General features: G+C 33.3%; 1 protein-coding gene across 1 annotated transcript; it reads left to right on the plus strand.

Annotated features, from left to right (window-relative positions):
* Positions 1-2,501: 2,501 nt before the first annotated feature.
* Positions 2,502-9,777, plus strand: LOC127698350 (mannan endo-1,4-beta-mannosidase). Its single transcript, XM_052201763.1, has 6 exons — positions 2,502-2,548; positions 5,790-5,978; positions 7,085-7,505; positions 7,847-8,000; positions 8,287-8,358; positions 8,665-9,777. The coding sequence occupies exons 1-6, from the start codon at positions 2,509-2,511 to the stop codon at positions 8,890-8,892; spliced, it is 1,104 nt and encodes a 367-aa protein (XP_052057723.1). The 5' UTR covers positions 2,502-2,508; the 3' UTR covers positions 8,893-9,777.
* Positions 9,778-13,031: the final 3,254 nt, after the last annotated feature.

Raw genomic sequence — 13,031 nt, forward strand, 5'->3', positions numbered from 1 at the left:
TATATCACATCCCTGATTTAAAACAGACACTTTGCAAGCAAACAACAAAAGTTTGAGAGATTGGAGGTGTTTTTTATTTATAACTATACACCCCGCACAGCCACACAGACCCCTCTCTGCAAGAGTTGACTTTTGGGTTCTAGTAGTCCAAAACTAGCATATTACCACATGTGTTTACTTCCGCATCCCAATCCGACCGAACACACATCAACTATTACTTTACACATCAAGCACAAAAACAACTCTAAATTTCACAGGATTTGGAATAGGTGGGCCCCAAACTTGGCAACGTTAGGAGTGGGACATGTACAAGACTATATATTAACCTTATATGTTGCCCTTTAAGGGGGCCTAAGTCCGCCTCTGTTTATTAACCAGAAGGTATTCAAAATTGTGTTAAAGCGTAAAAAGTATATAACACAAAACCACTATTCGAAGGAATGCCGAGGTCTCATTTCAAAGTTGTATACTGAATTCTGGAATATTGAAACTTGTAGTTAAAATACTAGTTACGTACTATAAAAATAAGGAGATGAGATATGATTGCCATTGAGACAACTATATATCCACCCAAGTTCAAATGAAGTGTATGTAAGCAACTATATGCAAACGTTCTGCCTTCAACAATGAGAAAAACCCATACCGTATAGTCGGCTATAAAAGGCCCCGTCATACAAAATATAAAACAATTCAATTGAGAAAACTAACGGCCAAATTTATAACAAAACAATGTACGAAAAACAAATATGACCGACATGAACCAACGACAACCACTGAACTACAAGCTCCTGACTAGGGACAGGCACATTAAGAATGTGGCGGGGTTAAACGTGATGTGAGCGCTCAACCCTCCCCTAACCTGGAACAGTGGTGACACAGCACAACATATTATTATGACTGTTAATAACGTCTTTACACTAAATCCATTGGATGTTAAATGTGAACTGATTGATATTTTGGTCTTAGATGCATGATTTTTTATTAGTTGTTATTAGCTTTGAACTAGCTGTCAGTAACTCGAAAAGATATCTACATCTCGCTTTTAAATAGATATTATGAGAAAGCAATAGGATTTCAAAAATGGGACAGAATTCTAAATTTAGATAACAATACAAGGAAAAGAGAACAAATGTTGTACTTCATCTTTAACTATATCCAAGATAATAAATTGAGAATGTTAAGATGGAAATTTCTACATTACATTTTACCAACCAAACAATTACTTTTCTCTTGGAAAATAACTAAAACTCCTCTATGTAATATATGTAATGTCATTGAAGATTATGATCATTACTTTCTGACATGCAAATATCTAAAATCATTTTGGGATCAAATAAAACTAATACTAGACAAACTTAAAATAGGACATCATATAATATCACTGGCATCACTTTTGTATGGATATAAGATAAACGATACAAATTATTACAATATCAACGACTTTCTAACAATCGTACTTTTTACTATATATAAAGTGTATTACATATCCGAGCAGAAAACAAAACAAATTAATGTGTTTGAAATTTTTAAAGGTGAACTTTTCCAACATTACGAAATATTGACAAATAAACAAGGCAAATATAAAAACTTCTACAATTTGGTTGCAGAAAAAATTAATTTATCTTCTTAACTAAGATTTATAATATATCATAGTAATTTCTTTTTATCCTGTTATACATTATTTATTAGCAAAATTGTATGTTGTGTACTAACAAGTACTAACCTTATGAAATGCTATATACTAACGTCAACGAGACCGGGATAAGGTACCGGTACTTTATGTATCTCTAACAAATGTACATTTCAAATAAAATTATACAGAATTAAAAAAAAAAAAAAAAAAAAAAAAAAAAAAAAAAAAAAAAAAAAAAAAAAAAAAAAAAAAAAAAAAAAAAAATCCTGATTCACTTCTTACCTATGATGTAAATTATAGAGTGTTTGTGTTTTTTCGGATATATATAAGTGGACGAGTGGAATTTCTTTGCTTTGGATTAATAGACTAGTTTTTAAATTGTATTATCGGTACCTAGCTATGCACCAGACACGCACCTCAAAAATCCATGCCTCAGATTCGCATTTCGACACTTAATGTCTCTTCACAGATGCTCGAAGCCAAAATATTTGAATGTCCAAAATCTAATAAAAACGTTGAAGAGCTGATAAAACCAAAAAACGAACAAAAGAAAAGTTAAATCCGGATAAGGAATCAAACCATTAATAAGGAACATTAAAGTTTTTATCTGCGTATTTTGTCGTTTACAAAATTTAGGCAAAAAGTATTTTGCAATATTGAAGTAAGAAACAGGGAAAATAAATAGGATGCCAAGACGGTTTATTTTGCCCTCATACATAACAAACATTCTGATATTAACCTCTTGCTTTCCCTTTTTTAATGAAGGGGTTGGAGAATGGATAATTGTTATATTTGATTGATATGCTTTTTACAACTTTTTGTATTTTACGTGATACCTGCCTTATTTTATTTTTTTTTTATTGTAGATTGGCAGAATGCTGTTGAGTGTTTTAGCTGTACTCTGTGCATCAGCAGGTAGTCCAATACATTAATTTTTAATCAAAAATTTATTACATAAGTGTGTTTGAGCATGATGAATGTGTTTTTTTTTTTTAGATTATTTTCTAGTTTTTAATAGATGCGATCCCCCAACCAACTTTTACTTTAAAGCAAATTGTTAATGATTTATTAACTGTGAAGATTCTTTATTTTACAAGAGTTATATTATGCGAAATCTCTAATATCGAAAAATTATTTCCCTTCTAGAAATGATTCTCCTCCAAGCCGCCATTTTTTCTCTTTTTTTTATATATGTTTAAACACTGCAAATGCTCTCTTCTTATATATATACAATATGGCAAATGCATTAGTGTGTAAGGTACCAATAAATCATATAGAAAGACAAGAGGCATATCTTTTAAAGAAAAAAATATAGATTTTGTTTATACTGCTGAGCATTTCAATAATTAAGGACGACAGAGTTCATACAAGATTTATAACTAGAGGCTCTAAAGAGCCTGTGTCGCTCACCTTGGTCTATGTGCATTTTAAACAAAGGACACAGATGGATTCATGACAAAATTGTGTTTTGGTGATGGTGATGTGTTTGTAGATCTTACTTTACTGCATATTCTTGCTGCTTACAATTATCTTTATCTATAATGAACTTGGTCCAGTAGTTACAGTGGAAAATATTTTGTAAAAATTTACAAAAATTTACAAAATTTATGAAAATTGTAAAAAATTGACTATAAAGGGCAATAACTCCTTAAGGGGTCAATTGACAATTTTGGTCATGTTGACTTATTTGTAGATCTTACTTTGCTGTACATTATTGCTGTTTACAGTTTATCTCTATCTATAATAATATTCAAGATAATAACCAAAAGCTGCAAAATTTTCTTAAAATTACCAATTCAGGGGCAGCAACCCAACAACGTGTTGCCTGATTGGTCTGAAAATTTCAGTGCAGATAGATCTTGATCTAATGAACAATTTTATCCTGTCAGATTTGCTCTAAATGCTTTGGTTTCAGAGATATTAGCCAAAAACTGCATTTTACCCTATGTTCTATTTTTTGGCATGGCGGCCATCTTGGTTGGTTGGCCAGGTCACCGGACACATTTTTTAAACTAGATACCCCAATGATGATTGTGGCCAAGTTTGGTCAAATTTGGCCCAGTAGTTTCAGAGGAGAAGATTTTTGTAAAAGTTTACGGACGACGGACGCAGGACGCAGGACGACGGACGACGGACGCCAAGTGATGAGAAAAGCTCACTTGGCCCTTTGGGCCAGGTGAGCTAATAAAAAGGGCTTGTTCTGTTAACTGATTCAGATTGTTAAAACAAACGATTTTTTTACAACATAGTTTCAACGTGTAATTAAACCTTATTAAAACAACCTTTTTACACCAAAAGTACTGAACTGCAGAAACTAAGCATTCCGATGATTGGTTCATTAATTGGGATTTTCTTTCGCAAAAGTGAGGAACAGACTATCAATCTGATGAGTTTAGCCTTTTTCAACTGATTTTTATAGTTTGTTCTTGTGTTGTGCTGTTACGCCACTGTCGCAGGTTATGGGGAGGGTTGAGCACTCACAAACATGTTTAACAATTATTTATTTTGTAAAAATATTTCCTTTCTCTATTGGTACTGTACACGTATACCTAACAACAAAATTATTTTCATTTACCTGTGTTTAAATTTATTGTATGATGGCTGATATTTTTGTTCGAGCATATTGTTTTTCTTTAATTGTTTAACATTTCTTACCGATATAACATGTTACTTTTATTATTCTTCCCTTAGTTTATTTATTTTGTATTTACATTGTGACATGGGTCAAATTTATTTGTTCAGTGTATGTTCAATGCTGTTAATATGCCCTTTGATTGAGTTAAGCTATTTCAGTTGATATTTTATAGTGTGTCTTTCTATGTTGTGATGTTACACTATTGTTTCAGAAAAAGGGTGAAGGTTTGGTACCATTTAAACATTTATACCCGCTGCATTTGCACCTGTCCTAAGTCAGGAATCTGATGTTCAGTAGTTGTCGTTTGTTGATGTGGTTCATAAGTGTTTCTCGTTTCTCGTTTTTTATATAGATTAGACCGTTGGTTTTCCCGTTTGAATGGTTTTACACTAGTAATATTTGGGGCCCTTTATAGCTTACTGTTCGGTGTGAGCCAAGGCTCCGTGTTGAAGACCGTACTGTGACCTATAATGGTTTACTTTTATAAATTTTGACTTGGATGGAGAGTTGTCTCATTGGCACTCATACCACATCTTCTTATATCTATTAACTCCGCCACATTCTGTATGTGCCTGTCCCAAGTCAGGAGCTTGTAGTTCAGTGGTTGTCGTTGGTTCATGTCTGTCATATTTGTTTTTCGAGATTTGTTTTGTTATGAATTAGGCCGTTAGTTTTCTTAATTGAATTGTTTCATATTTTTAATATCGGGCCCTTTTATAGTCGACTATACGGTTTGGGGTTTTCTCATTGTTGAAGGGCGTACGGTTGCCTATAATTGCTCATATCCACTTCATCTGAACTTGGGTGGATAGTTGTCTCATTCGCAATCATTTCTCATCTCCTTATTTTTATATTATAACATTTATCTACAAAAAGAGGTGGAATTAGCTTGAACCTCGACCTTTTTAAATAATGTCAAATAAATTTCCTTAATATGCATGGTAATAACTACTTCACATAAAAAAAATTCTTCTTCAGCTACCGTTAGTCCAAGAAGATTCGTAATCTTATTCCTTAAATTCTAATCAAACTCCAATGTAAGATGACGTTTTTTTTAACGTTTACAAATAATCTTCACTTCATTTAAATGAAATGTAATCGAAAAAACGGTCATAGGACAAACAGAAGATTTTTAAACAGACAAGAAGATTTCAGTTTCTTTATATTTAATTACTAATTCATATACATCACGTGTCTGGTGTGCATATTTTTTGCTTATTAGCTTCTCAAGAGCACATCAAGAGTCTGTGTTAGGGCACAAAAACTTCCTACAATGTATCTATTCAGACATAATTAATTTGAAAATTAATAGCTGATATTATCCCCATGAAGGGTTCTATCAACAGAATACGGATTGGTTTGTCACAAAATATGCAAAGAGTGTCTTTAGTTTATTACTCATCCAACAGTTTTGTTAATTGTTTTGGTCGTTCTATGCATAATAATGACTTATATAGTTCTTCTATTTAAAATTTTTGTCAAGCTTTTTTCTAAATTTTATTTTGTTAGTATTTTTTCCAGGATGTCAGGCCAGACTGAGTGTTAGTGGAACCAATCTTAATTACAATGGACATCACATATTTTTATCTGGTGCTAACCAGGCTTGGGTCCATTATGCACGCGACTTTGGCCATAACCAGTACAGCAAAGGAAAATCAACGTTTGAATCGACCCTGAGTGACATACAGAGTCATGGTGGAAATTCCGTCAGTAAGTGAAATAGGGGGATGTTGGTGGTGGTAATTACTATGTCATTCAAGTGTTATTGTTTAAATATGATATGTTTGTTGTATATATTTATTATTGTACATAAATATATAATTGCTGTCATCTTGCATTTTTGTAATTTTTTGGAGAGGACTATGTTAAGTTATTATAACTCGTATTCAATCCTATTATTTATTTAGACAATACAATATGTTTTGACTAAACTAGGTCAATAAAAAAGTAAAAAAATATTTTTGAAATGTTCTTTTACACTAAATGACTGAGGGGTATATATAACGTTATATTACAATGAATAGTTAATGGGTTTATAACGATTATCCCACCTTTGATGATGTATATTATCTATGTTGTGTTTTGTATATTGTTGCTTGTCTTTTGATTGTTGTTCGTTTTTTGCCACATCATTGTAAATATAAAAATAAGGAGATGTGGTATGATTGCCAATGAGAACTATCCACCCAAGTTCAAATGACGTTGGTGTAAGCAATTATGGACAAACGTACGGCCCTCAACAATGAGAAAAACTCATACCGTATAGTAGGCTATAAAAGGCCCCGACATGAAAAATATGAGACAATTCAATTTATAATAAACAATTTACGAAAAACAAATATGAAAGACATGAACCAACGACAACCACTGAACTACAGGCTCCTGACTTGGGACAGGCACATACAGAATGTTGCGGGGTTAAACATTTTTGGAGCGCTCAACCCTCCCCCTAACCTGCGACAGTGTTGTAACAGCACAACATAAGAACAAACTATAAAAAAAAAACAGTTTTGAAAAAGGTTTAACTCATCAGATCGATACAAAGCAGAAAACATCAAACAAAAACACAGACCGGACGTGGCAGGGTATTTATCCATCCCTCATCCCTAACAACAAAAAAGACACTAAGTACAGATCTGAGAGTACTCGCAGTTACTGACAGGTATTTTGTTTTCAACTTATGAGTTTGAATATTCCTTTTGTATCTTTCGCCCCTCTTTTACCGACAATAATATAAATTGCCATATTTTTTATTTTTAACTTTACGGCTAAAGAATGTTAAATATCATTATATTGATATATTTTAAAATGAATAGGAGTATGGCTGCATATTGAGGGAGAATCAACACCCAATTTTGACAACAATGGGCACGTAACTGGTATAGATAATACATTGATCAGTGACATGAGGGCATATCTCCAGGCTGCCCAAAGACATAACATTTTAGTATTCTTTACTCTCTGGAACGCTGCAGTAAAACAAAGTACACATTATCGTCTAAATGGACTCATGGTGGATACAAGCAAACTTCAGTCATACATAGACCATGCTCTAAAACCAATGGCTAACGCTTTGAAAAATGAAAAGGCCCTGGGTGGATGGGATATAATGAATGAACCCGAGGGTGAAATTATACCAGGACAAAGCAGCTCCGAACCTTGTTTTGACACAAGACATCTATCGGGATCTGGAGCAGGATGGGCTGGCCATCTGTATAGTGCTCAAGAGATCGGCAGGTTAATAAATTATGTTGATACTGGTTGATGTTTTTCATATTTAGGGGGAAATAGATGTTACATGAGAAAATAGGGCAAAGTATAGAAGGGGACAAAACAGTAAACGACTAGATGAGGAAGTTATGCCTGTGACAGGGACTCGTTTTATTATTGAATTCATTTAAGTTATTTTTTTTAGGTCTATGATAAAGTTGTGAAAAATATCGGACACACACATGTATACATAATAACATTAACGATACCAATTTTTCTGATATTTTATTATTATATTGCTAATTGTGTGAATTCATTAAAAAAATATTACAAACTATAAAGAACAATGAGACTTGCTTAAAATTTAGATTTGTGAACTGGCAAGCAGCAGCTATTAAGGAAGTTGACCCAGGAGCAATGGTTACAGTTGGATCATGGAACATGAAAGCTGACACTGATGCAATGGGATTTCATAACTTGTATAGTGACCACTGTCTTGTAAAAGCAGGAGGGAAGCAAAGCGTAATATAAATATCTAATTGTATTGAGTTATACACCTATTTTTACCTTTTCCGGTTTTAAACTTATACTGTCCGAACTTTTTCTTAATCTGGCATATGTCTGTAGGTTCTACAACACTGCTTTACATTCCTGTTTATATGCTTTTATAAAAGAAGATTTAACTGATTTCTTTCGTATAATTCGACATACGGCACTTATATTCTATAACATTGTAAAATAAATATTCGCCTTCAACAAATAAATTCCATTTCAATAATTTTATCATTTTATCTTTATTACTTAACAGGGTACTCTGTCGTTTTATCAAGTGCATAGCTACGACTGGCAAAATCATTTTGGGAATGAATCTCCCTTCAAAGTAAGTATTGAAAATTCAGTTTGATTGTGTATATGTTCGCAAAAGTATGTGGTTTTCTTTTCTTGTATCAAACTCTTCAGGTTTAGAAAAAAATACAAGAGTATGTTAACAACAATATTGGATTTCTTCTTTTACAAAGAAATTTCTTGTAACGTCGACTTTTAATCCATCAGATAAAATTAAATTATTTACAACAGTTACACTTTAACTGCAGGTAACTTTCAATAGAAATTTCTAGAACGAACAGAAAGGGCTGGTGTGAGTCTTTGGGGCAAGGGTATTCTGAGATGTCAATTTCTTTTCCAGCATTCCTTTTCCAACTTCCGACTTAAAAAGCCTATGGTAATTGGTGAATTCAATCACGAACACGGTGCTGGCATGTCGAGTGAATCCATGTTTGAATGGGCCTATACAAAAGGTTATTCCGGTGCATGGACTTGGAGCAGGACTGATGTCAGCTGGAGTAATCAGCTACGCGGAATGCAACATCTGAAATCCAGAACTGACCATGGACAAGTTCAATTTGGTCTTTAATGAAAACTCTATTATATGTCTGTTTAAGTAAAATATTGGGATGTTTTTGTAAGGTTACCCACTGCCTGCGCAGATCACAAGGAATAAATACTAGTTTTTGAAATATCACCCAAAACAAATTAGAATACTAAATTCCTCATGCATAGCTTTTGCAATAAATATTGCTGGAAAACAAACATGTGCCATGAAATTTGTGTATCTGCAACCATTTGAGCCCTCAGAATGCAAAAAGACATTTTTTAATACTTTCAGAAAAAAACTGAACATTTGTACCCTGTTCTCTGCCTTAAAATTTATTTGAGGTCATATGCTAGAGGCAACAATAGTTTATCGAGTTCAAATATAGTAACTATAGTTAAGAACATACAAAGAAGGGTAAACATTAAAATCAGAGGGAACTCCTAACGGAGCAATACCGGGTATTTCGTCAAAGAAGCATCTTATACTATGTTTGCGTCAATTGCCATGCAAATCTACAGTCTGTTAAAAAGTCACAATGCATATGCAGGTCAACAATTAGGATCTGTAGCTACACATTATACAATTATATATCAGTTATCAATTGTGTCAACTTTTCAAACCTACAGGCATTGAAAAATATGAACAATGAAACGGCACTTTCACAAATTATCCATGGCTGCAAAGGTTTTGATATCATAGTTTAAGGCAGTGTCGTTTATCATTGATCGGCCAAATTTGAATACTTAGAAATAAGAAGATGTGGTATGAGTGCCAATGAGACAACTCTCCATCCAAGTCACAATGTGTAAAAAGTAAACGATTATAGGTCAAAGTACGGCCTTCAACACGGAGCCTTGGCTCCCACCGAACAGCAAGCTATAAAGGGCCCCAAAATGACTAGTGTAAAACAATTCAAACAGGAAAACCAACGGTCTAATCTTTGATCAAAAAACGTGAAATGAGAAACACTTATGAACCACATCAACAAACGACAACCACTGAACAGCAGGTTCCTGACTTAGGACAGGTGCAAACAAATGCAGCGGGTTTAAACGTTTTAACAGGTGCCAACCTACACCCTAACTTGGGACAGTAGTGTAACATTACAACATTGAAAGACACACTATAAAATATCAATTGAAATGGCTTAACTCAATCAAAAAGACATATTAACAAACACAAGTAAACATACACTGAACGAATTAATTTGATCTATGACACAATATAAATACATTATAAATATAAAAAGGGGGGGGGAGATGTAAAACAATGTAAAAAAGACAACTTCCCTTTTTAAAGATAAATCTGTTCCAAAATCTCTTATTTTTTTATGAATTTATTTACACCACACTTATTGCGACTACAAACAAGTGCTACATGATCTCAATATTGACTGCGTTTTGTCTAATCCTTCTGACCCTACGTTATATATCTTGCGACTTTATTAATGCAAATTCTCCACGAAATGTGTTGACTAATGGGATTCTAACGGATTCTAGTGAGGATATTACCAGACATTAGACAAAATGTGAAAAAGAAGACATCTATTATACTTTTTTTCCCAAAGGGAAATGATTGAAAGGTATGAATTATGCTAGTAATTAAACAAAAAATAATAATGATTCTATGAACACTAATGCTTTATATATCTTTAAAAAGAACAGTTGTTATTAAAGGCATTGTTTACTCCCAATGACAAATTGGTGTTGTCCCAGCAAAACAAGCAGCCACTAAACACTATTAATTTTGTGTGAAAGCATATAATTCCCTGGTACATTAATTAGACATTAACATTTCAATAAGAAATTCAACATAAACTCCAATAGCAGATTGAAAGAGAATATCCCGAAATAAGCAAAGGTTTGTTTTTTATTCTTTTTTTACTTTCAGACAAATATGATAAACTTGATATTTCTTCACTTTTTTTAATACCAACATTCCACAAGTTTCCTTATACATAACATTACATCGCTGGGTCTACCAAATACTCAATGAAACCTTTTTGCAAACTTCAAACATCTATATTATTAGCAAAAACGTCTGTGATTCAGAGTAAGTTTAAAACTACATTAACCCTAACCCTAACTCTAATCTTAACCCTAACCCTAAACCTAACCCTTACCCTAACCCTTACCCTTAATCCTCTTACTACGAATGTCACTCGGGAAATCCCACGTACAAAAACGTATCCTTTGATAAGGATGAGATATTGGCAAAACACAAGTCCTTTCAATGAACAACAAATTTGAAGACCTACATTGCTTCTAATGTATTGGATACATAAACTTCACAAAGCTCCGTACAAACTACGGTATATTGTCGGCTCATCTACATGTTCAACCAAGGAATTGTCCGTTATATTAATCAAAATTTCGTCCGCAAGGAAAGAGGGATTACAGAAATACTGTGACAGTATTTACTCGCGTAGTGGCATTAACTATATGATTGTGTATTCTTAAGAACTCAAAAGAACTAATGGAACAATTTTAAATCTCGGTAATTCTCTGAAATAAATTCTATCAAAAACTTTGATTTTTCCACCTTTAACACTATCATATCACATGAAAAATTAAAAACCCTTCTTAAACAGATAATCCTCAATGCTTTCCTCCATATAAATGATACCATACGCTACACATTTATTGTTTTGGGATATAGTTCCTCCCCTTTTTGTTAAAAATGAGGCCCTCAAAAACATGTTACACCGAAAAACACGTGATCAGTATGCTGGAGTTTCTTATTGACAACATATGTGTTGAATTTGAAGGTCGAATTTACCAGCAGGTTATTGGCATTCCTATCGGAACCAGCTGTTCACTTCTCCTGTTAAACCTTTTCTTATTTTCATATGAGTCGGAGTTCCTTCAGACACGTGTAAAAACAAGAAGATCAAATAAGCTAGACCATTTAATTTCACATACTTATATATTGATGATGTTCTTTCAAATAACAATCCGAACTTTTCTGATTGGGTCCCATTAATATATCCTCCATAACTAGAATTAAAGAAACAACAGATACAGCTTCCTCTGTCTGTAGAGATTTACCTCGAATTTGACAACAGCGGTCATTTCAGTACCAGAATCTATGGCAAACGAGACGATTTCAATTTTGAAATCATGAATATTCCGCACCTTAGCATCAATATACCAACTTCACTCGCGTATGGAGTATAAATTTCCCAACTCATACAATGTTCAAGAGCTTGCAGCTGCTTTTTAGATTTGTAAAACATCATGTGTTTGAGCAAAAAAAAAATGTTCATCGAAAAATACCAAGACCTAATTGATAAATATTCAGTGTTTACTTCACAAATAATACAAGATGGTCTTGAGTTAAAGATTCTAGGTGCTGAAGTTGTGTATCTTTTCATTTACTTTACAGTTTTCCCTTTATTCGTCTTCGTGCTATTATGTTTCTTTCGGTCGTATGACTTTTGACATGACTCGGTATTTATGCATCCCGCTATCGGGTTTATGACTTTTGACGTGACTCGGTATGTATGCATCCCGCTATCGGGTTTTTGACTTTGGGCGTTCCTGGTACGGTTGGATCTTAAGGTGAGATTCGGACGCAAGAGGTTTTTACCGTGTTGTTTCTATTTTGTTTACCCTGGTATTTAAAGTTTACTTAATTTGTACTTTATCGAGAAAGTGTATACTTTACTGTATACGGTATGTACTATCAACTACAAACACTTTTTTATCGGCGGCTTTTTCAATTTAAAATCAACTACAAAAACGTTTTTGACGCTTACACATGTGCAGGAATGGAAGGCGGAAAATTTTTAAGCCCATACTTTGTTGAAGAATTCCATGACTTTGACGAGCTTAAGTACAAAAGAACACGTGTATATGTGTCTAAAGTACTTTTATCCTTTTACTAACAAGAGTTATGCATTTTTAACCCACCACCAAGCATAGTTTGTCAAAAAACATTTAGACTTCATTCCGTCTCGTTCTTTTCAGTGGTCGGCCATGTTGATTTTATTATCCAGGACATTGTAAATATTACCTGTGAGCTAGACCATGATAGTTTTCCTGACAGCAAATGGTAGATTTTTGTATATGCACTGCACCTTTGTTTTTACTTTTTACAATACATTTTAGTTATTATTGTTGTGATTTTTAAATACTTCCGGTCTACCCCGTTTTTAAGTTTTTAACAAAACATTCTTA

The sequence above is a fragment of the Mytilus californianus genome, unplaced genomic scaffold (genome assembly GCF_021869535.1).
Source record: "Mytilus californianus isolate M0D057914Y unplaced genomic scaffold, xbMytCali1.0.p SCAF_4, whole genome shotgun sequence".
Classification (NCBI taxonomy): domain Eukaryota; kingdom Metazoa; phylum Mollusca; class Bivalvia; order Mytilida; family Mytilidae; genus Mytilus; species Mytilus californianus.